Source organism: Engystomops pustulosus, chromosome 6 (assembly GCF_040894005.1).
Source record: "Engystomops pustulosus chromosome 6, aEngPut4.maternal, whole genome shotgun sequence".
NCBI lineage: Eukaryota > Metazoa > Chordata > Amphibia > Anura > Leptodactylidae > Engystomops > Engystomops pustulosus.
This window is the reverse complement of record NC_092416.1, coordinates 15,261,801-15,289,749: the sequence shown is the minus strand read 5'-3', so window position 1 is coordinate 15,289,749 and position 27,949 is coordinate 15,261,801. Positions and strand designations below refer to the sequence as shown.

At 44.5% G+C, this 27,949-nt stretch overlaps 1 protein-coding gene across 1 annotated transcript; it reads right to left on the bottom strand.

Annotated features, from left to right (window-relative positions):
* On the bottom strand, positions 1–25,325 carry LOC140065861 (phospholipase A2 inhibitor gamma subunit B-like). The gene is made up of 6 exons (XM_072113420.1): positions 25,265–25,325; positions 18,396–18,506; positions 13,440–13,556; positions 3,416–3,565; positions 1,237–1,371; positions 1–206 (listed from the first exon to the last, which is right to left on the bottom strand). The coding sequence occupies exons 1-6, from the start codon at positions 25,314–25,316 to the stop codon at positions 1–3; spliced, it is 771 nt and encodes a 256-aa protein (XP_071969521.1). The 5' UTR covers positions 25,317–25,325.
* Positions 25,326–27,949: the final 2,624 nt, after the last annotated feature.

Genomic DNA, 27,949 nt, shown 5'->3' with positions numbered 1-27,949 from the left:
TTATTGGATTAAAACCACAATGAGAAATAGGAAGGAGATTGTGTATGTTTTTGTAGACATTGTGGTAGTAAATGTAGTTCCACTGGAGGGAGTACATGAGTATGTGACTTCTTCATGGACAGCACCATTGATTGCTGACTCATTGCCTTTATAGCAGAAGCCTTCAGAGGCACAACCACGCTTTACTGTAGTCTCAGTCAGGGAACCTATAAAAAATGATAATAAAATTGAAAAAATTAAACATACCTGGTTTGTATAGTCAATGTATGTTGTTACTGTTGACTTGTTGAGAGCTTAGGAAACTTGGAGGTCAGAATTGTGGGGGCATATCTCAATTACATAGCCCATGGAGTTAATGGCCTTATCCAGGGTACATAAAAAGACCTTACATGCACCCCCTCCTTGCTGTATATTTCTATTTAGATAAGAACGGTGTACCGGTGGGGTCCCCTTGACATAGTTTGGGGTTCCATATGACTACTTGAGGCCATAAAGGGACAGGGCATGTGAGGTCCTGCTAGAGCATAGATATCCCCAACCAGTTGGAGGCACTGGATAATGTAGGCTTATTTATGGGTAGCCAGGAAGTGGGGCTCAAACATCTGTATTTTTTAAGTGGACCCTAACAGAGACATTTTTGTAAAAGCCTTCGCCAAGTATACAAATGTATCCACAAAAAGGAATGTCGATCATAGTATACATGAACAGTAATTTGAAGAAGTTTCATATGCAAAATGTAATAATGACCTACCTATAGGAAAGGTCAAAGGGTGTGCAACAATGAAAACCACTGCCGATCAGTTAATTTACGCTATGGATGGACCAGTAAACAAAACTAGCCGGCAGTTCTCCCAGATCAGTGGAGGAGAAGCTCCTATTATTTTTAATGTGTGAGCGAGCACAGTCTGCTTCTGTGGCTTTTTAGGGTAAATTACTAAATATCTCACAGTCTTTAATAACCCATTTAGTTTAGGTCACCAATCGATTTCGATTTCAATCATGCCACTATAATAGGAACCCTTTAAGGAAATCACCCAGCTCCCAAACACCCACATGTAAGTCCAGCATTGTGAAGGGCACTGTTTTAATCTTTATGCAAATGAGCTTCTTGTTTCACCAGAGGTGGCTCCATGTCTGCTGGTAAACCCACCTTCTTCTTTCCAAGATAAAAACAACATAAAATGGTCAAAGAATTTTTGAATATATATATATATATTTTTTAATTACGGTATATACCTATGGTTTTTCTTGTAATTTGTTGAAGACAAATAGTTTGATCTCCGACACATTCTAGCGATTCAATGTGTTCACACGATAGACCCCAGCATGTGGGGCAAGTTCCTCCATTGGTCTCTGTACTTACATCAGGGGCTGTAACAACACAAAGAGAAAAATAACATCAAAGATGAATAAGAATAGATTGTAGAATCGACCCATTACCAAAGATAAGACAGATGCAATAGTGCAACACATGACTACAGGAGGGTAGATAGGATTTGTTTGTAGTCTGTGACCATAGAAACACATATGTCTGTAAAGAAGCTGCATACAAAAAACTGTCTGATTTTATGAATATTTTTAGCAAAGTTGCTACATTTTATAGGTGCCCAGGGATATTATCATAAGTGCAAAGATGGACAGAAGTTGGCCCTAAATAACATTTGGATAAAGAAGGACAATCACCACGTCCAACAATCCCAGCTCTATGCATCATTTAATAGGTGCTGTTCCACAGATTCTGGAATTTTCATACAATTTTCTCTAGCTCCTCCCATTCCTGTGCAATCAATGTCATTAGTTTCAGTTTTCTACTACCAGAAGAGTGGTGCCAGATTGTCTTCTCCAGCCAAGGACCACCAATTGGCAGTAGAAAGGCTAACTAGTTCTGTATAGAGGGTAGGGAAACTTCCTTTAATCTATTGTATTGAGGCTTTCTAATGTCAGAGTGGTCCTTGTTTTGGATCAATCGGTCAATAGAATGACTCATTTGCCGTAGTTTCAGTAAAATCACAGTATTCAATATACAAATCAAGCTCTCTTTTGTCAGATTGGCTGGAGCACATAGGTCCAGGACCACCCACCTGACACAAGAGTCTAATTAGTTGATAAAGGGAAGTTTAAGTATCAATATGCTAAGTAGGCCTCCTTTTGTCAGATTTAGTGTAGTGTAGTGTAATATCGGTATCTTCATCATCCTTGGTCAACAAGGTGGGGCTATGAATGCACTGATAAACATTGTTTTGTCTTTACTAGTGTGAACACTGGTGTTTCCTACTAGCAGTTTTGATTAATTATACACCACACCCAGCAATGTCCTTTCTATCTCATTAACCTGCTTTGATGGACAGGATCCTTATCAGCATTACATCCAGGATTCTGACATCACCTAAAAGGTCCTGAGAACATGCTTGCATGTATTCTGTCTGCTTATATCTGGTTTCTTCTGACCTTTTGGTTTGTTTTCCTGGTAATTCCTATTGTCTATCAATTTGGTACTTCGTTGCCCTCTAGGTTTCTGACTCGGCTCTGGTGACTCTAGTTATTCATTTGTTTGTCTTGTCATCGTTTGTTGTTATCACTTAGGAATTAAGCAGGGACTGTCGCCCAGTTACTGGCCACGGCCTAGGGTGGTTTGGATTACGTAGGAGTAAGTCTGGAGGGGCTCAGTTCTAGGGCTCATGGTCTGTATCCGTATTCTGTTCCCAGTTTTACCTTTACAGGTAGACAGCCAGGCTCCACCAATTTAACAGTAGAAATATAAAGACATTGACATAGATCTCCCTGGAACATTGGGGGCTAGAGACAAAATTCCATCTAAGAGAGAATCAGCAGAGCTGCACCAATTAAGGGATATTTTAATGGATAGTCATTTAAGAGTACAGGCAGTCCCTGGGTTACGTACAAGATAGGGTCTGGAGGTTTGTTCTTAAGTTGAATTTGTATGTAAGTCGAAACTGTATATCTTATAATTGTAGATCCAGACAAAAAAAAATTTGTCCCCAGTGACAATTGGAGTTTAAACATTTTTTGCCGTAATGGGACCAAGGATCATCAATAAAGCTTCATTACAGACACATTACAGCTGATTATTGCAATCTGGGACTATAGTAAAGCATTCAGAAAGCTTCACCAGAGGTCAGAGGGGTCTGTCTGTAACTATGGGTTGTTTGTAAGTCGGGTGTCCTTAAGTAGGGGACCACCTGTATGTTAAAAGGTGCAGAACACATGATGTGCTTTTCATGCTACTGTATGTAGTTTACTGGAGCGCATTATAGTATAGATCTATTGGGCAGCGCTTATATGATCATTTGCATAATGGTTAAATGTGTTTTGGAAACATTTTTGTTGAACATGTTGGTGACAACTGGAACTTGTAGAGTTAACTTGTTTGTTATGTATACGTAAATGAACAAACCGATGGGCTTTGCTGGGGTACATCGATCTTCAGAACAGCATGTAGTTGCGATCCTATTAGAACTACCAATCATCGTGCTGAACGTCCCTGTTGCATTACATTCACTTGGTTGACTGCAGAATTTTTCAAAAGACTGAAATATAATTCCCGCTAGAATTAAAAATAAGACAAAACTTAAATAGGAAACTTCATCTTTAAAGTTATATTGCTGAAAAACATCTAATCATTTAAAAGCTGGATATCCCCACTTCCCCGCTTCCCCGTTCAGGTCCTTCCAGGTGCATGCAAGTGCATTGCCTTGAGACACAATTTGAAATTTAAAATCGGCGCTCAGTCCAAATCAGTCGGATCGTCTGACGTCCCGCCCCCCGATTTCTGGGACATGAAAGCCAGCGCCAAAACACGATCGCGCGCGACAAAATCCCGGTTCAGACCCCTTTCATATACCTGTCACAGCCGTGCAAAACACAAAATCTTCAGAAAGTCCGGCGAATGTGCACGTGCGGACCCTTAGTAAATAAGCCCCGATGTTTTTTTATGCCACCCAAAGTGTTTTATTCTCTATTCCTAAGTATTTGTTATTTAATATTATGTCTAGAGATGAGCGAGCACTAAAATGCTCGGGTACTCGTTATTCGGGATGAACTTTTCCCGATGCTCGAGTGCTCGTCTCGAATAACGAGCCCCATTGAAGTCAATGGGAGACTCAAGCATTTTTCAAGGGGACCAAGGATCTGCACAGGGAAGCTTGGCCAAGCACCTGGGAACCTCAGAAAAGGATGGAAACACCACGGAAATGGACAGGAAACAGCAGGGGCAGCATGCATGGATGCCTCTGAGGCTGCTTAATCGCACCATTATGCTAAAAGTATGGGCAACAGCATGGCCATGACAGAGTGACCGAATGAGGCTAGATAGCATCTAAAACATCCAATAATTGACCCTGACACTATAGGGGACTATGCAGAGGCAGCGGCAGCAGCGGCAGGCTAGAGAGTGTCTTGGCAACATACCCCAAATGGACTCAGGCTTAAAACCAATGGGTGGCAGAGAGGAACCAAAGGAGGTGAGCAAGAAGCGCTCAAATAATATCGGTAAATGATAAAAGTTTGCCAGTATATTTTGTGGATTACACAGCAGGGTGGCGACAAAGTTAACATGGAAGCCATGAAAACAACCCAAAATTCTGCCTGACACAGCTCGTTTGATAAGGGGACCATGTATGGAGGCAGTGAACTAGTAGTAGATTAAAGGTGCTGCAGTTAAAACTATGTTAGTTGGATCTTGGGATGGAGCTGGCGCTCCGCTGCCAGGCGAGCTTTCGCCAATCCAAGCCCCTGTCTCTAGGCTACTCCCCAAACAGCACTTCTAAGAACCTTTTGTATAAGATCAAGTGTAGTAGCGTTCTTATAAGTTTGGGATATGGCGGGTGAGGGGAATGTAAACAGATGCGCAAGAAGCGCTGAAATAATATTGGTAAATGATAAAAGTTTGCCAGTATATTTTGTGGATTACACAGCAGGGTGGCGACAAAGTTAACAAGTTTGATGTGGAAGCCATGAAAACAACCCAAAATTCTGCCTGACACAGCTCGTTTGATAAGGGGACCATGTATGGAGGCAGTGAACTAGTAGTAGATTAAAGATGCTGCAAGTAAAAATTATGTTAGTTGGATCTTGGGATGGAGCTGGCGCTCCGCTGCCAGGCGAGCTTTCGCCAATCCAAGCCCCTGTCTCTAGGCTACTCCCCAAACAGCACTTCTAAGAACCTTTTGTATAAGATCAAGTGTAGTAGCGTTCTTATAAGTTTGGGTTCTGGCGGGTGAGGGGAATGTAAACAGATGCGCAAGAAGCACTGAAATAATATTGGTAAATGATAAAAGTTTGCCAGTATATTTTGTGGATTACACAGCAGGGTGGCGACAAAGTTAACATGGAAGCCATGAAAACAATCCAAAATTCTGCCTGACACAGCTCGTTTGATAAGGGGACCATGTATGGAGGCAGCTATATGGACTACTTTTGGAGGCAGCTATGGCGATGACGTGTGGAGGTAGCAATGGAGACAACGTGTGAAGGCAGCTAAAAAGACGACGTGTGGAGGCTGCTATGGAGACAATTTAATTTGGATAGTGCCTGTATGTGGCAGTCCAAAAAAGTTTTCAAACCAGAGGAGCAGGTAGCTGGTCCTCCAGAAAAATTACATAGATTGAGTGCCTGTATGTGGCACTCCCAAAAATTGTTTAAAACAGAGGACAGGGTAGTTGGCCCTCCAGAAAAATTAAATACATAGAGTACTATAGCCAGAGCCAGTTGGCCCTGGCAAAAAAATAGCCAGTTTCCTCCGCTTTAGTGTACAAAGAGGAGGAGAAGGAGGACAATGAGAAGGAGGAGTGCATACATTATTCAGGTTCAGCTTCTTTCACCTGGTGGAGAATGGAAATGCGGAGAAATCCAGGCTTTATTCATCTTGATAAGCGTCAGCCTGTCAGCGCTGTCAGTCAGTGTACGCTTATCGGTGATGATGCCACCAGCTGCACTGAAAACCCGCTCGGACAAGACGCTAGCGGCAGGGCAGGCAAGAACCTCCAAGGCGTACAGCGCCAGTTCGTGCCACATGTCCAGCTTTGAAACCCAGTAGTTGTAGGGAGCTGTGTGATCATTTAGGACGATGGTATGGTCAGCTACGTACTCCCTCACCATCTTTCTGTAAAGATCAGCCCTACTCTGCCGAGACTGGGGACAGGTGACAGTGTCTTGCTGGGATGACATAAAACTGGCAAAGGCCTTGTAAAGCGTACCCCTGCCAGTGCTGGACAAGCTGCCTGGTCGCCTACTCTCCCTCGCTACTTGTCCCGCAGAAGTACGCCCTCTGCCGCTAGCGCTGTCAGAAGGGAAATACTGTTTCTGCTTGTGCACCAGGGCCTGCTGGTATTCATGCATTCTCACACTCCTTTCCTCTCCAGGGATGAGAGTGGAAAGATTTTGCTTGTACCGTGGGTCCAGGAGAGTGAACACCCAGTAATCGGTGCTGGAATAAATTCTTTGAACGCGAGGGTCACGGGATAGGCAGCTTAGCATGAAATCTGCCATATGCGCCAGAGTCCCAATGCGCAAGAATTCACTCCCCTCACTGGCCTGACTGTCCATTTCCTCCTCCTCCAACTCCTCCAACTTCTCTTCTTCTGCCCATACACGCTGAACAGTGAAGGACTGAACAATGGTCCCCTCTTCTGTCTCGCCAACATTCTCCTCCTCTTCCTCCTCCTCATCCTCCTCCACCTCCTCTGATATGCGCTGAGAAACAGACCTAAGGGTGCTTTGGCTATCAACAAGGGAATCTTCTTCCCCCGTCTCTTGTAACGAGTGCAAAGCTTCCGACTTCATGCTGACCAGAGAGTTTTTCAACAGGCCAAGCAGCGGGATGGTGAGGCTGATGATGGCGGCATCACCACTGACCATCTGTGTTGACTCCTCAAAGTTACTCAGCACCTGACAGATATCAGACATCCACGTCCACTCCTCCTTGTAGACTTGAGGAAGCTGACTGACCTGACTACCAGTTCTGGTGGAAGTTGACATCTGGCAGTCTACAATCGCTCTGCGCTGCTGGTAAACTCTGGATAACATGGTTAGTGTTGAATTCCACCTCGTGGGCACGTCGCACAACAGTCGGTGAGCGGGCAGTTGGAGGCGGCGCTGCACTGCCCTGAGAGTGGCAGCATCTGTGCTGGACTTCCTGAAATGCGCACAGATGCGGCGCACCTTCGTGAGCAAATCAGGCAGATTAGGGTATGTCTTGAGGAAACGCTGAACTATGAGATTTAACACATGTGCCAGGCATGGCACATGTGTCAGTCTGCCGAGTTGCAGAGCTGCCACCAGGTTACGGCCGTTGTCACACACAACCATGCCTGGCTTCAGGTTCAGCGGTGCCAGCCACAGATCAGTCTGCGCCGTGATGCCCTGTAATAACTCTTGGGCGGTGTGCCTTTTATCGCCTAGGCTCAGCAGTTTGAGCACCACCTGCTGTCGCTTAGCGATGGCACTGCTGCTGTGCCTAGAGCTACCGACTGATGGCGCCATGCCCACGGATGGTAATTCAGAGGAGGAGGTGGATGAGGGGTGGGAGGAGGAGGAGGCATAGTAGGCCTTTGAGACCTGGACCGAGGTAGGCCCCGCAATCCTCGGCGTCGGCAGTATATGACCAGCCCCAGGGTCAGACTCGGTCCCAGCCTCCACCAAGTTAACCCAATGTGCCATCAGCGATATATAGTGGCCCTGCCCGGCAGCACTCGTCCACGTGTCCGTGGTCAGGTGGACCTTGTCAGAAACGGCGTTGGTCAGGGCACGGAGGATGTTCTCTGACACGTGCTTGTGCAGGGCTGGGACGGCACATCGGGAAAAGTAGTGGCGGCTGGGGACCGAATACCGAGGGGCGGCCGCCGCCATGAGGTTTCGAAAGGCCTCGGTCTCTACCAGCCTATAGGGCAGCATCTCCAGGCTAAGCAACTTGGAGATGTGGACGTTGAGGGCTTGGGCGTGTGGGTGGGTTGCGCTATACCTCCTTTTGCGCTCCAGCGTCTGGGGTATGGAGATCTGAACGCTGGTGGATGCTGTGGAGGATCGTGGAGGCGAAGATGGGGTTTTCGCACAGGAGGTGTTTGGGCCGGGGTCCTGGGCAGGGGGGTGACTAGCAGATGACACAGGGGAAGGAGCAGTGGTGTGCCCGGCCGGAGGTGAACGGGCTTGGTGCCATTGAGTGGGGTGTTTAGTATTCAGATGCCTGTGCATACTGGTGGTAGTTAAGCTAGTAGTGGTGGAACCCCTGCTGATCCTGGTTTGGCACAGGTTGCACACCACAGTCCGTCGGTCATCCAGTGTTTCTTTAAAGAACCTCCAGACTTCTGAAAATCTAGCCCTCGCCACGGGAGCTTGACTACGGGCAACATTTGGCGCTGATGCACCAGCTCTGGCCCTGCCTCTCCGTCTGGCCCCACCACTGCCTCTTCCAACCTGTTCTGCTATAGGACTCGCCTCCGTCTCAGAAGCACTGTGTTCACCCGGCCTATCAACCCAGCTTGGGTCTGTCACCTCATCATCCTCTGATCCCTCAGTCTGCTCCCCTCTAGGACTTCCTGCCCTGACAACAACTTCACCACTGTCTGACAACCGTGTCTCCTCATCGTCCGACACCTCTTTACACACTTCTTCCACTACGTCAATAATGTCATCATCACCCACAGACTGCAACTGGTGGAAAACCTGGGCATCGGAAAATAGCTCAGCAGCAGCAGGACAAGTGGTTTGTGACTGTGGGAAGGGTCCAGAAAACAGTTCCTCAGAGTATGCCGGTTCAAATGCCAAATTTTGGTGGGAGGGGGCAGACTGGGGGGAAGGAGGCTGAGGTGGAGGAGCTGGAGGAGTGCCGATTTCGGTGACATGGGTGGACTGCGTGGAAGACTGACTGGTGGACAAATGGCTAGAAGCATTGTCCACAATCCACGACATCACCTCTTCGCACTGTTCAGGCCTCAACAGTGCTCTACCACGAGTCCCAGTAACTTGAGACATGATGAACCTAGGGAGTGTACCTCTGCGGCGTTCCCCTGCTCCCCCATCAGCAGGTGGTGTCTCACCCCGCCCAGGACCACGGCCTCTGACCCCTGCAGTAGTTGGACGCCCACGTCCACGCCGTCGTCCTCTACCCCTAGCCCTCGGGTTAAACATTTTCCAAATTAAAGTGTAAACTTGAAAAAAAAAAAAATTGTGTTTATTTTTTTTTAGTTTTTTATTTTTTTTAACAAAACGATGCTATCCTATTGCTATGGCTAGTTTCTAACCTACACTGACAGCACTTAACTGGATTTTGTGCTTTGCAAGATGAGTTTGAGCTATAAAATGAAATAAAGGTAAAAAAAAAAAAAAATCAGCATACTCTGCCTAATTCTACTCAAACCCCTAATAAATTGTCCCACTTCGGTGTTTGAGGTGGATATGTGTGTCACTAAGAGCTAAACACAACGGTCGCAGGTCTCCCAGCAAATTCCTTACAGTATGGTACTAGCTGCACTACTAATGCCAGCAAGCCCAGCCACAAGCAAACAAAAAAAAGGAAAATATAACGCTATTGTAGGACTAAGTAAGCCGTTGGGGTTCTCCTATGGCTATTTTGTAGCCTACAATGAAAGCACACTGCTTTGCAAGATGAGTTTCAGCTATAAAATGAAATACAGCTAAAAAAAAAAAAAAAATCAGCAGACTCTGCCTAATTCTAATCCAACCCCTAATAAATTGTCTTACTTCGGTGTTTGAGGTGGATATGTGTGTCACTAAGAGCTAAACACAACGGTCGCAAGTCTCCCATCAAATTCCTCACAGTATGGTACTAGCTGCACTACTAGTGCCAGCAAGCCCAGCCACAAGCAAACAAAAAAAAGTAAAATAAAACGCTATTGTAGCCCTAAGAAGGGCTGTTGGGTTCTTGGAGAATCACTCCTGCCTAACAGTAAGCTAATAGAACACCCTAACGCTTTCCCTGCAGCAGCAGCTCTCTCCCTAGCGGCATCCAGACACAGAATGATCCGAGCAGCGCGGGCAGGGGCTAGTCTATTCCAGGGTCACCTGATCTGGCCAGCCAACCACTGCTATCGACGTGTAAGGGTACCACGTCATGCTGGGTGGAGTGCAGAGTCTCCTGGCTTGTGATTGGCTCTGTTTCTGGCCGCCAGAAAGCAAAACGGCGGGAGCTGCCATTTTCTCGAGCGGGCGAAGTATTCGTCCGAGCAACGAGCAGTTTCGAGTACGCTAGCTCGGACGAGTATGTTCGCTCATCTCTAATTATGTCCTATAAAAGAGAGTGAAAGCGGTAGGGAGTAGAATATGTGTAATGTATAGGTTATATAGAAAACTAAAAAAAAACTGATATAGAAAAAGAAAAATCAGGGGGCAAAACTACTAATGAAATGTGGGATGGAAGTCAAATTATGGCCAGAAATGTTATTCTCATGAGCACACATTGTAGCATATTCCTAAAAGTCACCAAAATTGAGTTGTATTATTGGCCTCTCATCAGTGGTCCAATGCCCCTCTAACCAATGCACACATTGGGGCACATTTACTTACCCGGCCGACGGAGTTCACCCAAAGTGCATTGTCCGACGGCAATGCACTGTGGGGGAGTCACTAACATAGTGCGCCCGATATCCTGCATGTGTCGCTTCCCCACTTAAATCCCGCGCTCAGTTTGAATCAGTCGGAACGTCCGACGGCACGCCCCCCGATTTCTGTCACATGAAAGCCGGCACCGCTGCGCCAAAATCCGCTTGCGTGAGACACAATCCCCTTTTAAATCCCTGTCCCAGCGGTGCAAATCCCGAAAAACATGAATAGTCCGACGAAAATGCGAACCGCAGACCCTTAGTAAATAAGCCCCATTATCTGCAATCTTAATAAGGGTGAACACACAAAACATATGAGTGTATCTACTCAATAGTCAGAGTTGATGTCCTTATCCAAAAAAGATCAAAAATACATACCGTATATACTCGAGTATAAGCCGACCCGAGTATAAGCCGAGGCCCCTAATTTTACCACAAAATACTGGGAAAACCTATTGACTCGAGTATAAGCCGAGGGTGGGAAATGCATTGGTCACAGCCTCCCCAGTATATAGCCAGCCCCTGCCCCAGTGTATATAGCCTGCCAGACCCTGCCCCAGTGTATATAGCCTGCCAGACCCTTCCCCAGTGTATATAGCCTGCCAGACCCTGCCCCAGTGTATATAGCCTGCCAGACCCTTCCCCAGTGTATATAGCCTGCCAGACCCTTCCCCAGTGTATATAGCCTGCCAGACCCTGCCCCAGTGTATATAGCCTGCAAGACCCTGCCCCAGTGTATATAGCCTGCCGCCGCTGCCGGACAGATCGCACAGAAGATATACAGGGGTCACGGGAAAGTTGAGTTTAGATATATTTATTTTTTTGACTCGAGTATAAGCCGAGTTTGGGTTTTTCAGCACATTTTTTGTGCTGAAAAACTAGGCTTATACTCGAGTATATAAGGTATATACTGCCTGTATGAAAAACATTTAAAGAACAAACTTGATTAAATATATCGTAAACTGTATATGTTGGAGCTATCAATAGCCGAAAAAAAACGTGGAAGCCCAACATACAATATCATAAACAGGCTTTGATTCATAAGGGACCGCTACTCTCAGCACCTAGCTAATCTGCAGTACTGTCGGGGTATTCGTCTATAGATGATATGAAAACATCCACATCACACCCCCTATATTCAGACAGGATGCTAAAGCGTTAACGCATATTTATTCCACTGTAGTGACAGTTCAAAGGTCCACTCATGTGTCCACTAAAGTGCTTGTACACAATTGTCTAGTGCGTATTGGGGTGTTCAGGCTCGAACAGTAACCCCAAAACATCACCAACGTGCATTATATAAAAGAAAATGCCATAAAGGTGTCATAGTCACCACCAATAATATGTAATTCACACCTTTATATTTACACTGACGCGTTTCGCTGCTAATAACAGTTCAGCAGAGATCAGTTATTGATTAGTTCATAATCATATAATGTTACACCCTTTCCTTACTGACTCAATCATTTAACACTACGCTAGCTGCCTAGTCGGACGCCGGCACTGGTATGGCCTCTATTTATTGTCCTGGCTCCACCTTTTACAGGGGGAGCCGCCCACACATAGTCGCAACCCTGTATCCAATGGACTGAGTGAAATGGAATGAGAATATATGTATTCTTAATAAGGGTGAAGCAGCAAGCAGATCGGTCCACTGGGTACCAGCTCTGCAGGAGTTAGGTTTGTAGCGGGCTATCCGTGCCTTACAGAGGGGACAACGCTGTCTGCTGCCATTTCTGTCCAATGCGTAGAGGACTCTGCTAGCAACTTTTCAATGGGGATGTCGAACTTTACCATTTCAAGTGACTAACTTCCAATTCAGACATAACACATGACTGGTTTGGGACCCTCAAATCCATAGGTATTGAGTGCCAACAGTACTGAGCTGCCAAAAGCTTTGGGAAGGTCAGTATTGCCAAAAATCACTCATAATTGTATCTTTTAGAGGCAGATACCATTAATTGGGAGAGCGGCACAGCTGAGACACCTTTGCGTGCACACTCAACATGAGACAGGTGGCTACCAAAGTCATTCCACAGCAGCCGGGGATGGTAGAGCCTGAAAGAGTAGGTAGATATCAGTGCACCTTCAGGGGAGAACTTAATAACAAGGTAGAGGTAGCGAAAAGCAGAGAGCTATAAAGTCATTAAGGGGAGCTATATATAAATTCATACAGATGCCCTGTAAATGTTCTGTATACAAATTCATTATGGGGGTACCGTATATATTTTTTTAGTCAAAAGGTGGCCCAAACCAGAATTTCCCATGGTTTCTATGTACGCCCTGGTTCTTTGGTTCTGATATTGATGACTAATCACAGTGATATGTGATTAATACGTAGATCTGTAGTAATGTACATCTTTTCAAGGACTCTGTGATTCTCAGTTTTTTCCTTTTAAAATAATATATTTTTTTTATTTGACAAATTCACGTTATTCCATATAATGTACGTGGAAGTTGGAAAAATATTTCTTTTAGAATTTTGGGACATAAAAATATAGTTTCCCTCTTTTCTTTGTTTTATGTTACATTGGGGGTGATTTACTAAGGGCCTGATTCGCGTTTTCCCGACGTGTTACCCGAATATTTCTGCATTAAAAAAAAAAAAAGTGTCGCTGGACACACGCTTACCTTCACCAGGAATAGGATCGTGAACTGCGGCGGACTTCTGCGGACTTCAGCGCAGCAGCGCCACCTGGTGGACATTGGAGGAACTGCCTTAGTGAATCGCCGGAAGACCCGAATCCACCGGAGAGAACGCGCCGCTGGATCGCGACAAGACCGGGTAAGTAAATCTGCTCCCGTGGAGTAAATATGACAAGTTAGTGGCAATAGAAAATTTATAGAACAAATGACACCTCTTACCTGCTACTGTTATAGTTTGGCGAGCGGCACACACTTTGCCAGTGGGACAGGAGACAACGGTGGGTGATGCACATTCATTGGTGCCAAAGGAGCAAGTGACACATTGCAGACAATAACCTGAAATAGAAGAAAATATTTGTAAAATTTGGAAATTTGTGAAAGAATAAAACAAGGTTCTCACGAAGACTGTGAAAATGTAATAAACCAGCTCTCTCCGACTCCATAACTACTGTTAACAACTGGGCATAGAACAATCTGATCAGTCGTGGTCTGACCAGAAGGACCTCCACCAGGCATGACATTGAGAGTCTAATTCTCACTGAGGGTCACTTTGTATGTTCTGTGGCACAAATCAAGGATACAATGACATACTGGTGTGTGCCCCCTCCGGTAGGATCTGCTCTTTTTAACCCCTTAATGAACGCCCTATTGGGAATCTACAGCGGTCATTAAGGGTATTTCTTCTGATGTGACGCCTTTCAACAGTGGCGCGTCAGAAAAATATTTCGCGACATTGGGTACCGAAAGTACCGGTGTCTGGATGGGACATAGCCCAGACCCGGAACTAATACCCGGGATCGGAAAATCTTTGATCCCGAGTGTTTAAACCCTTACACGCCACGGTCAACATTGACCATGGCATGTAAGTGTCCCCACCGTGGTGTGCTTAACGGGAGATCTGATCTCTCCAGCTGCAGCCCCGGGGTCTGACGAGTGCCCCAAGGCTGCTGGCTCCTCTCTGCGCCGGGTTCTGCCTCCTGGCAATCGGATGAACGCTAGTTCAAGCCAATAAGTGGAAAATGTAAAAAAAAGTAAAAAAAAAAAAAAAGGTAAAATCATTTTATACTAATTAAATAAAATAAAAGTCCCCTAATCAGCCCAATTACTTATAAAAACCAAATGACTTATATAAAACACAAAAAATACACAAATAAGTACATATTTAGTATCACTGCGTCGGTATCAATCTGTACAATAAATCTAAAACAATATTGAACCCGCTCGGTGAACAACGTAAAAAAAACATGAAAAATTTCCCAGTAATATACAATTTTTAATCAAATACCCTGACAATAAATGTTCTAAAAAGTGATCAAAAAAAGTTACGTGCCCTTTTATGATACGACTAGAAAGAACAACTCTTTTTGCAAAAAATAAGTCCTCAACTAGACCTGTCAACAGAAAAATACAAAAGTGCTGCCCCTAAAAAGTTGTAGATAGTAAAAAAAATTAGATTTTCTCCAATATTGGTTTTGCTCAGTAAAATTGAGGAAAGATATGAAAAACTATATAAATGAGGTATCACCGCACTTGTAGTGAACCAGAGAATAAAGATAACATATTATTTTTATGTTATGGCGAATTTTATAAAAAATTTTATAGCCTGTACATTGTGACAATACAAATCTGCTCTGAATGGCGCGGCTTCGATCCTATGGCCGGCCATGCGCCCATACAGCAGGTTACCACCACATACGGGGTGTCGATACACTCAGGAAAAATTGGGCATCAAACTTTGCAGAGCATTTCATCATTTTAATCATTATGAAAATGTCATTTTTGGCCTAAATGAATGGATTTTCCAAAAAAAGTCAAAAGTTTCAAAATCGCACTTCCATTTTGTTTTAACCCTTGTGAAAAACTTAAAGGGTTAATAGACTTAATAGAAGTTGTTTTACATACGTTGATGGGTGTAGTTTATATAATGGGGTAATTTATGGGGTTTTACTTTTATTTAGGCCTCTCAAAGTCACTTGAAAGCTGAGTTGTCCCTCAAAATGTGAGTTTTGGCGATTTTCATGAAAATTTGAAAAATCGCACCTAAAGTTCTAAGTCTCATAGCAAACTAGAAAAAGGAGAGAATGCATAAAATATCATCTCAACATAAAGCAGACATTCCGTAAATGTTAGTTATCTAGCTCTGGGTAGTTTTACTTCCTGTCTCGAATGCAGAACATTTCAAACTTTGAAAATGTAGATTTTTTCCGAAATTTTGCCAAAATTTCATTTTTTTCCAGAATGAAATGCAAAACTTACATTTTACTATTATCATGAAGTACAATGGGGGTCATTTACTAAGGGCCCGATTCGCGTTTTCCGACCTGTTACCCGAATATTTCCGATTTGGGCTGATTTCCCCTGAATTGCCCCGGGATTGTGGCGCACGGGATCGGATTGTGGCGCATCGGCGCTGGCATGCACGCGACGGAAATCGAGGGGCGTGGCCGAACAAAAACCGGCCGGATTCGGAAAAACCGCCGCATTTAAAAAAAAAAATCTGTCGCGGAGCTTGCACTTACCTTCACTCAGCCAGGCTCGGTGAACTCCAGTGAGTTCCAATGCTTTTCAGCGCAGCAGCGCCACCTGGTGGACGGCAGAGGAACTACCTTAATGAATCCCGGCCGGACCCGAATCCAGCGCAGAGAACGCGCCGCTGGATCGCGAACGGACCGGGTAAGTAAATCTGCCCCAATGTGTCTCGCGAAAACAATCTCAAAATCATTAAGCTCAAAAAGTTCTAACCAATTATCGTGAGACATGTCAGATTCAAAAAATCGAGTCTGGTCATTAAGCTGAAAACAAGCGTCTGTGATAAGGGTGTTAAACAGGGACTAAGAAGCTAAAAGAAGAGCAGATCCTGCCAAAGGGGGCACGCACCAGTATGTTGGTGTGCTTAGTGGATAATCCTTGGTGGTAGATGTCCTTTAAGAAGACCCTGTCTCTATAGGGCTCTATAGTTAGGACCATAGCTGCTTTTGGTGTCATTTTAAAGAAATGATCATTTTTCCAGGATTGGGATAATGGTTCTGTGATCTACAGAAACAGACATACATGAAGTTAAAGGTAGTAGTGGATTATCATATCACCTAAACCACCCACCACATTTTATACTGGGACTTTCACACATGAAATCCTTATACATCTATTCCTTCTCTCAATACACAAGAGCAATACACTACGACTCCCCTTTAGGTGCCCATTTTTCTAAACTGGCACAAACACTTTATAAATATATGTACAAGCTCCAGGTGTTCTTTTTAGTGCAATGGGTGCAGACTAGAGATGAGCGAGCACTAAAATGCTCGGGTGCTCGTTACTCGAGCCGAACATTTCCAGATGCTCGAGTGCTTGTTTCGAGTAACGAGCCCCATTGAAATCAATGGCGGACCCGAGCATTTTTCAGTAAAATTACAAACTGAACGAGCACAGTGAAAGAACACAGTGCAGAACAGATTGCAGATGTTCGGGAACATCTGCGATCTGTTCCGGAGACACGCGTGCAGAACGGTGTTCTCCGCAATAGTATTTGAAGAACAATATGTGTAGAGAACAACTTGCAGATGTTGCCCCCCCTGTAATCCCCCCCTGCTCCCTCAGGACTTCCCCCTCCCTCTGCCTGCTGTAATCTCACACAGTGGGAGCAGGAAGCGCTACTGCACAGTGTAACAGCCTGTGGCTGTTGATAGGCACATGCATTTTGTTCAACCATTGTAACTATGAATACACCATTACCCGGAACAAGGTCCTGAGCCCTCTCTTAATACAAGATGGGCATTTGCTGCATATTGAAGCAAACACCCACCGGTAACATCCCACGGGTGTTAACCCTGTTAAATGTCACCATCAAAGCTGTATGTAGGGGGGCTCCAATCAGTTACTATGACAGCCTCGGGTCTTACAAAGACCCGAGGCTGTCTGATTTGAACTAATTCATTACAATGTGCGTGTCACGGGTGGTCCCGTGACTATATCGTGGATCAAAGGCTCACCCAGACCCCCAGCCGAGCTCCGTGCACGCGTCCCTGCCTACAAGGGCGTGCATGCGCCACCTTCAGGAAATTTAAAGGACCAGCGCACCGCTGATTGGTGCGCTGGCTGATCACTTTCCCTTTAAAAGTCCAGCACCTTCCTTACTACCTTGCTGGATCTCCTGTGTTCCTGTGTCTACCCACACCCCTCCTTGCTGCTGTTCCTGTGTACCAGTGTTCCTCCGAATGCTGTCCTGTGTGCTATGTTCCCATACTCATTTGCTTGGACCTCCTGTTGCTGACCCCGGAATGGACTCTGATGTTGCATCGCTGCCGCCTGCCCTGACTCTGGTGGTACCAAGCCGCAGCTAGTACAACCCGCTTTGCAGCGGGCTCTGGTAAAAACCGGGTACTACTTAGACTCCAGTCCCAGGTTGTGGCTTGTGTCATCGTCTGCAGTGGTCCAGCGGATCCACAACTCTCGAGCCTGACAGTTAAATTAGCACTTTGTTATGTTGCCTCTGCCATGTTCCCAGCAGTGATGTGTTACATGATGACTACTGCAGGTAACATATATCAGCCTGGACTCCAGAAGGTTTATCTCACAGAGCGTTGTCTGAACTGGAGACATCACAGTAAGGTCTGGACTAGAGATGAGCGAGCACTAAAATGCTCGAGTGCTCGTTACTCGAGTCAAACTTTTCCCGATGCTCGAGTGCTCGTTTTGAATAACGAACCCCATTGAAGTCAAAGGGAGACTTGAGCATTTATCAAGGGGACCAAGGCTCTGCAATAAAATGTTTCATTTTATTGAGAAATAAGGGAGTCAGTCGTGTTTGTTTCTTCGTTTTTTTATTCAATGGAATATTCATGGAACTTCAAAAAGGAGAATGACCCGTGATAAACATCTGCAATGTGTTCTTCACACATATTGTTCTTCACATACTATTGTGAAGAACACCTTTCTGTACTAATGTCTTCTGATAAGTTAGCAGATGTACGGAAACATCTGCAATGTGTTCTTCACTGTGTTCTTCACTTAAATGATCCTTAAGTAAAAGCTCGTTCTCGAGCAGGCGAAATACTCGTCCAAGCAACGAGCCATTTCGAGTACCCTAATACTCGAAGGAGCATCAAGCTCAGATGAGTATACTCGCTCATCTCTAGTAAGGAGAGGTAACAGCTTCTCTTACATCATAGAACTTACCAGTGTATAAGATATAAGTACCACACTGATGCTCTGTAGGGCACATTCTGAATTCAGCATAATCACATGTCAAAGATGAAGAACCGCAATATATACACTCTAGTTGAAGGTCTAACAAGGAAATATTAAAATTAGAGAGACTCAGACACATTTCTTATCACTTGCAAATCAATAATGTGACAGCAAATATATTTGCACAGTATAAAGATATATGTATTTCAAAATAGCAGCTCTCCAAACACAATGCACTTTTATTCCCAAGTCACAGTGGGTGAGATCACGACCGGGCCTGCAAGGAGAGGGGGCCCATTGCTCTGCACATGTTCTGCACCCAGAGCACATGCGTTTGATCTGTGGCAGCAACGGGACCCCCATCCGTCTGACACTCAGTATACCTGTAATTGCTGAGTAAGAAGCTTCTTCGTCAAAATAGAGGCCCCCGTCCACCAACCCTGGTCTTCTCTGGAGCAACCTTCAAGGGGCCTGAAGGTCCATGGAGTTCCTGGCAGCTATGGACAAAGTATGGGGAAAGTGACCCTATCCACCGACTCCCCGGTGTGTAATATGACACCAGTCAGGCATTTGTCGGATCAGAATCATCCGTGTAGGAAATCCAGTACTAGTAGCTAAAAGTTGTGGATCCGCAATACTGTCCTCCTGGGATGACAGATGATGTTCCTCTCTGATCAGGTGCATCTATGGTTTGTCACATGGAGAGGTGTCTGACTGTATTTGTGCACGTATCATGTATAGGCAGAGCACATGTGATGAGTATATGTGTGTTATGTGCAATGTGTGTATGCACAGTGGGGCAGATTTACTTACCCGGTCCATTCGCGATCCAGCGGCGCGTTCTCTGCGGTGGATTCGGGTCCTGCCGGGATTCATTAAGGCAGTTCCTCCGATGTCCACCAGGTGGTGCTGCTGCGCTGAAGTTCCCAGGAGGCGCGCTGTAATGCCCTGAAATACACCGGCCTATTCCCAGTGAAGGTAAGCGCAAGCTCCGCGACACTTTTTTTTTTTTTGAATGCGGCAGTTTTTCCGAATCCGTCGGGTTTTCGTTCGGCCACGCCCCCGATTTCCGTCGTGTGCATGCCAGCGCCGATGCGCCACAATCCGATCGCGTGCGCCAAAATCCCGGGGCAATTCAGGGGAAATCGGCGCAAATCGGAAATATTCGGGTAACACGTCGGGAAAAGTGAATCGGGCCCTTAGTAAATGACCCCCAATATGTTTTTCAGTATTGTATGCTATATGTATGTATGTATTTATATATATATACGGGCAGTCCCCGCGTTACACACAAGATAGGGTCTGTAGGTTTGTTCTTAAGTTGAATTTGTATGCAAGTCGGAACTGTATATTTTATCATTGAAATCTAGGGGTCGTATGTAAGTCGAGTGTTCTTAAGTAGGGGACCTCCTGTATATATCTATATATTTTGACTCCAAAAACATAGTCACACCTCAGGGTACGGAGCTTTTTTGGATGTAATGTTTTGTGAGGCAAGCTGGCATTTTCATTGATACCATATCTAGCAATGGACAACTTTCTGATATATTTTTATTAAAATTTGTATAAATTCCAAAATGGCAGAAAATTGTTTATTGGCTATTTAGAAACTATTTTCTGTTACCAGGGTCTTACCACAGGGAACAACCATTTTTATTTGAAAAACTTGAAATTATGGGAAGTGGCAATATCTAATATGTGTATGATTTTACTTGTTGATTTTTAGATGTGTTCTAGAGAATGGAGGGGATTCGAATTTTCATATATATATATATTTTTTTTAACTTGTACATTTTTTTCCTTACTATTATTTCCTAGGGCAGTGATGGCAAACCGTTTCTAGATCAAGTTCTCAAAATGCGTCCTGCAACAAAATTCAGGTATTTGTCAAAGTAATACATTTCTTTTGTTTAGTTGTACACTGATGATGTCACTCGCATATGAATTAGGATGATGTCACTAATTAATGGTTGATAATATATGGATTCCCTGTGTCGAGAACTATGGGGCACATTTTCTTTCCAGTCTCTGGCACATTACCCTATCCGGAATGTCCGACTGGAATGCATGTGCCGCGAATCACGTAGATCATGCGCCCGATATCCTGCATGTGTCGCTTCCCCGCTCAGGTCCGCCGGAGTTCACCTTCATCTTGCTGGTGCATGTAAGTGCTTGGTCTTACAACACAATTTTAAAGTTAAAGGGAACCTACCACCACAAATCTACCTATAAAGGTAGATTGGGTGGTAGGTGGATCATTGGGACGTGAGGATAGCCCTTTTAAAGAGAACCCGTCAGGCAAAATAACCCCCCTAAACTAAATATGTTTTCATAAACTGCCATTAGAGAGCATTGCCTCTATCCCTTCATTGTCCCTCTACATGCCTGTAAACCTAAGCAATGAGGTCCTAAAGCTGTATGCAAATGACCTGTGAAATGTCCAATGAAGCATTAGCATATTCAAGCTGTCCACTCTATTCATGAGTGGGAGGCACAGCCACACCCCCAGTGCATGACTGACAGCCTGTATAATGATGTGAGGCTGTATAATGATGTGCTTCCTGGTGCTGGCGCCCCCTGCAGCCTGTGTGTGCATGTGTGTGTGTATAGGAGAGATACTGCAGCTCCAGGCAGCCATGTTACAGCAGAACATGTCAGATTCATGTGTATCTGATGTCTGTGTCTCACACCTGTATATTAGGAGGATGCAGCATGTCAGCAGATGCAGCACACACTAGCCATGCTTTACTATACATTACACACAGACATGAGCAGGGGGAGGAGAGGGGAGGGGTAACAGGGGTGACATCACTGCCTCTGACCATGTGACCTGCCTCATTTACATGATAAAGAATAGATGATTTTACAATGAATAATGTATGAAATAACTAGATAAAGGCTGGGATGGGATCCTTGTGAGCTGCTCCAACAGGAAGAGGTGACAGGACTAGTGACACAGACCCGATGACAGGTGTCCTTTAAAGGCTAATCCTCACGTCCCCACACTTTTGTGATAACTTTTATTAGATATATATTCAAATTTACTTATGCGGCTACTGGGGCATAGAATAGCCGCATCTGAGGTTACACGAGGCGGCTACTCCACGCCCCGGTAGCATCTTTTCCCCTCCTACTCACCCATCTTCGGCGCATGCGCAGAAGAGCAGGCCCGCGCCTGTTTCGGAGCAGTGACCGCGCAGGCGCGGGCCTGCTCTTCTGCGCATGCGCAGACGGTAGGATCGCCGGACGAGGGCGCACAGCTACGCGGGGTGAGTAGGAGGGGAAAAGATGCTACCGGGGAGTGGAGTAGCCGCCTCGTGTAACCTCAGATGCGGCTATTCTATGCCCCAGTAGCCGCATAAGTAAATTTGAATATATATCTAATAAAAGTTATCAAAAAAGTGTGGGGACGTGAGGATTAGCCCTTAAAAGGGCTATCCTCACGTCCCATTGATCCACCTACCACCCAATCTACCTTTATAGGTAGATTTGTGGTGGTAGGTGCCCTTTAAATCCCACAGTCAGTCCGAATCCATCGGAGCGTCCGACGGCACGCTCCCACGATTTCTGTCGCATAAAACCCGGGGCCACTGTGCCAAAATCCGATCGCGTGCGACACAATCCCCTTCTAAATAACTGCCACAGTGGCGCAAATCCCGAAAATTTCCAAAATCCGACGAAAGTGCGTTCCGCGGACCCTTAGTAAATAAGCCCCTATGTGATTGCTTGAGGATGATCCCTTGGGAATCTTGAAGTGCTGCTATTTTTTGGATTAACCTATGGATGAACAAGTCTACATTCTGTACACACTGGGGCAGATTTACTTACCCGGTCCATTCGCGATCCAGCAGCGCGTTCTCTGCGGTGGATTCGGGTCCGGCCGGGATTCACTAAGGCAGTTCCTCCACCAGGTGGCGCTGCTGCGCTTAAGTTCCCCGGAACGCACTGGAATACACTGAGCCGGGCTGAGTGAAGGTAAGTGCAATTTTCGCAACACATTTTTTTTTTAAAATGCGTCGGTTTTTCCGAATCCGTCGTGTTTTTGTTCGGCCACGCCCCCCCAATTTCCGTCGTGTGCATGCCGGCGCCGATGCGACACAATCTGATCGCATGCGCCAAAATCCCGGGGCAATTCAGGGGAAATCGGCGCAAATCGGAAATATTCGGGTAACACGTCGGGAAAACGCGAATCGGGCCCTTAGCAAATGCTCCCCATTGTACACTTATGGACCGGTGTGTCAAGGACATTTTACGGATAAAAAAACTAGAGCCTCCCACCCCCTCTAAGCCCCCCCAACCACAAGTTGTGATACCAACTGTTTAACCCTTCGGGCACTGTTGTCAAAATTAACTGCAGCACCATTGGAGTTGGCGGGGTTCTTTACCAGTACCTTGGCAGCCAAGGGGCAGGATCTGACAGTGCCAGGGTCAGCCTGTGCTGATGGAAGATGGAAAAGTAAAATTTGGTGGCAGTTGCAGCATTTTTTGTAATTTTTTTTTTTTTCACAAACTAATGTTAATAATTTCTATTAAACACCTGTTGTGTTATACTACTGCATATACACCCAATGATTGATAAGTTGAGCATATATATGGGCAGATGACGATAGACAATGGTTATATTGATCAGACAAGTATATTTTTACATTCAGTCTTATTGGGGCAGATTTATCAAGCAGTCTGAAAGTCAGAATATTTCCAGTTGCCCATGGCAACCAATCACAGCTCAGCTTTCATTTCACCAGTGCTCATGAATATTTTAAAGGGGAGCTGTGATTGGCTGCCATGGGCAATTGGAAATATTCTGACTTTCAGACTGCTTGATAAATCTGCCCCATTATGTTTTGTACTGGAAAATATAATTAGAGAAGATCACACAATTTCCTAAATGTCCAGGTCATTTTGTAGTTATATGTGATTTTATCCTAACATGAGTAAAATATCAGTATTTTAAGGTTATTCCAGAAATTTTATATGCAAGACACAGAAGAAAAATGTAAATGAGATCATTGTAATATCCACTGAACAAAATTAAAGAAGCTGCAAGTTATTGGTGTTTATTCTGGAACCTGGAGCTATTTTCCTTAATTATCTGACAAACTGTATTTAACCAGTTTTCAATGACTTGTGCGTTTCAAAGTGTCTGAAACCCTTTTGGCAGCAGGTTGTCCACATTAAGGCCAAAGGGGTGACCCTTTCTGCCATCAAGAGAAGTTGTTTCTTCCACGTGTTTCATTTCTAGAAAATTGCATCTTTACAAACTCCCAAACATATTCAAGTCCCCCAACAAGTATGGTTGCCTTCGAAAGACAAATGCAAGAGAGGACAGGATAATGTGGAGAATCTCCATGGGGAATTGTTTCATCACCGAAGCTGGAATTTATAGCTTAGCACTAAACCGGGTAAGAATCTGTCTCCACATATAGGGGGTCATTTACTTACCCGTCCAGTCGCAAACCAGTGGCGGGTTCTCCGTGTTGCTGCTGCGCCGAGGTCCGCTGGAGTTCACCTTCTATTTCTTGGTGCAGGTAAGCGCGTGTCAAGCGACACTTTTTTAAAAAAAATACTGCGGTTTTTCCAAATACGTCGGGTTTTCCAACGGCCACGCCCCCGATTTCCGCTGCATGCAACCCTGCACGATTGCGCCGAAATTAGATCGCTTGCGCCAAAATCCTGGCGGAATTCGGCGCAAATCGGAAATCGTCAGGATACCCGATGGAATCGAGCGATTTGGGCCCTTAGTAAATGACACCCATAGTATCTAAATGTTTTGGACTGAAAGCCTACCCTGCAGTGACCAATCCACTCATTCAGATAAAGAATCAAAAGGACTCACCTTTGCAGAGGAGCATCTTGTGTGGACGAAGATTAAGTGGCCATTTTACTGATAAAAGCAAGATTAATTAATTTGATTCTGATGAAAAGGATTATGTTTGTTGATAAACTGGGGAAAGACTGAATCTAAAGTGTGTAAAGAAGTCAGTGAAAGGTGGTCAAGGAAGTGTCATGGTTTGGGGAATATTTACTGCAGTAGGATTTGGCCAGGTCATACAGCTACATGACAGAGTGAATGAAAGTGTGTATCACATATTCTTCTTCAACAACACACCAGCCATCAACTTTAATGCAGGATAATGTACCTGTCATACCTGATCTTACCATGATCTTAACCCAAAAGAACACCTGTAGAATGGATGATGGAAACCACAACTAGTGATGTCCTGTGGTCGGTGCTGAAGTAATTAAAAACGAAGGACTGTACACTCCCTACTGATTAGTGATTGGTGGAACATTCAGAAAAACCATATATACTCGAGTATAAGCCTAGTTTTTCAGCACAAAAAAAAGTGCTGAAAACCCAAACTCGGCTTATACTCAAGTAAAAAAAATATATAAATCAAAACTCACCTTTGGCTATATACTGGGGGATATGGGCTGGCAGGCTATATAATGGGGGCAGGTACTGGCTATATACTATGGGGCAGGGTCCGGCAGGTTGTATAAATGGGGAGGCTGTGACCAATGCATTTCCCACCCTCGGCTTATACTCGAGTCAATAGGTTTTCCCACATTTTTGTGGTAAAATTAGGGGCTTCAGCTTATACTTGGGTCGGCTTATACTCGAGTATATAAGGTAATTATAATCTTTCTCTGTGCTACAGTCATTGCTGTCCTCTAATTATCATCATCACATTTTTAGCAAAATAAAGGTTCTATGTTCATACTTTGATAATTGTGTAAAACACTTTTCAAGTTGTCACCACGCCCCCTTACATCAAATACTAAAAATTCAAATGTTGATCACTTGCAGTTACGTTATTTCTGAAAATACCATAAATAATATAATATATACTTACCACTAAAATCTTCCTCTTTATTCAGGTCGTTATTTGCTCTTCTCATGGCCATCTCTGCAGTTGGAGGTGCTGTAATATAATGAAAAGATACCATAAGCAATTGCTGGAGCCCCCCAGAGAAAAAATAGTTTAGCCTGGAAGAGTCTCACTTCAGAAATGCCAAATAGGGAACAGTTTCTTGTTTTAGTGACTTTTCATTTTCTAGCAGTACTTTTGCCCTAAACAACAAACCAGTGGTGCATCAAAATAACTGTTTTCCTCACTTATCATATCAATCAATTTGTTTTGCCCCTCCTACTAATGATTCATCATTACCAATTTTTTTAATTCGGCGCAATTTTGGTGGAAAGACAACCTATCCCGAAGGAAACAGCAAACACTGAGCTCTTCTCCGGAGCAGTGTATCCCCTGTATAGAACAGCAGCAGAGCTCAGCAGACACTACAGACACAATGTGCAGCCTCTGTTTACAGTTCATGATCTTCTATTTACAAACAATCTACAAAAACAACAGCTCAGAGCAGGATAGAAGAGAAGTGAATGGTGAGCTGCAGACAGGACAGAGAAGTGTCCCTTTGTAGCAGGATAGAAGAAAAGTGTGTGGGAGCTGCAGACAGGACAGATAAGTGTACCTGTATATCAAGATAGAAGAGAAGTGAGTGGTGATCTGTAGACAGGACAGAGAAGTGTACCTGTATAGAAAGATAGAAGAGAAGTGAGTGGTGAGCTGCAGCAGGACAGAGAAGTGTACCTGTATAGAAAGATAGAAGAGAAGTGAGTGGTGATCTGTAGACAGGACAGAGAAGTGTACCTGTATAGAAAGATAGAAGAGAAGTGAGTGGTGAGCTGCAGCAGGACAGAGAAATGTCCCCGTGTAGCAGGATAGAAGAGAAGTGTGAGGGAGCAGCAGACAGGACAGAGAAGTGTCTCCATGTAGTAGGATAGAAGAGAAGTCTGAGGGAGCTGCAGACAGGACAGAGAAATGTCCTTGTATAAACTGCGCCTAAAGTAAAGTGATTAATAAGAGGCGGGAACTCAACTAATCACAGATGGATGTAACTTGTGATAATTCTGGTGCAACAATGCTCCAGAAATAAGGCGCAACTGCTACACTTAAGCACAGAAAAGTCATACATCTGGCACAAAGCTTTTAGTTCACAAATAGTGGCATTATCTCTCCTACAATATTGTATCTTTTGACCCACAAGTAACTAACACCACATCATTTGTTAAGAGGATAGTAGTATATTATTTATTACTCAGTGTACATTTATCCCTTACTTATCCTTACTGACAATCTATTGTGGCTGCAAACCATCAGTTTAAAAAAAAAAAAAAAATTACTTGTTACTGCATAAGCTGAGAGGAGGCTGAGAATGACAACCAGGACGGACATTGTTCTTCTCCTGAAGTTTGTATTGTGCTCTGGAAAGATTGGGTTGGATTCCTAATTTATTGGGTTTTTTTGGGCTGGGACATGGGTGGATCATACAAATATTTGAGTAAAGTCACACCTGCTCAGTAGCAAAATTGTATCGTCCTATTGTTAGTCCATGAGGATAATAGAATAAAACAGCTGTCACTTCCAGCCACCAGTGTATAACAGTAAGTAGTTGCCCTAGTATTGAAATTTTAAGACCGGTAAAACGCCATCCATGGATTATATATGGGGGGTTGGGTTGGTTTGTGGTTTTGTGAGATATATTTGTATATATATATATATATATATATATATATATATATATTAGGAGCACAGTTATCCATGGGACATTATACTGCAAATGACTGTGGTATTTTTAGGGGTGCAGTGTCCTGAACAGATCTGAAGACATCAGATGGCGACTTTCACAATTGACTGTTCGTGTGTGAGACGGCTTTCAGCATGGGTATTCGCAGAGGGCAGAGGACCTGCGTATGGTCTTTTAAATTGTTTCTTAGAAATTGGTCTATACATTCAGGTGGCTGGATGTCAAAGGGGATCAGGCTACCCTGTGGGGGGGGGGGGGGGAATCATCCTTTAAGAAAGCAAAAATGCTAGGATCTTTCCTGTTGACACAAAATGACCTATATTCCTGATTGAATGTAAACAATCTCAGAATAGGCACATCAGGTGGTCACAATAGGGCCAACAAAAACAGCAAAGAACAATGAACAATACCCACCAAAATAGTGAATAGTGAATAGTGAATAGTGAATAGCTTCCTAACATACACATTTCAGAAAGTAACAAAATCAGAGGGAAACAGACATATTGGGGGTCATTTACACGTTTTCCCGACGTGTTATCCGAATATTTCCGATTTTCCCTTAATTGCCCCGGGATTTTGGCGCACGCGATCGGATTGTGATGCATCGGCACCGGCATGCACACGATGGAAATCAGGGGGCGTGGCCGTAAAAAAACCCTGACGGACTCGGAAAAACCGCCGCATTTAAAAAAAAAAGTGTCGCTTGACACGCGCTTACCTGCACCCAGCGGAGGACGGTGAACTTCAGTGCAATCCAATGAACTTCAGCGCAATCCAATGAACTTCAGCGCAGCAGCGACACCTGGTGGACATCAGGGGAACTGCCTCAGTGAATCGCCAGAAGACCCGAATCCTCGATAGAGAACGCGCCCCTGGATCGTGAATGGCCCGGGTAAGTAAATCTGCCCCATTTAGTTTTACTATCCCGCAACAGCCAA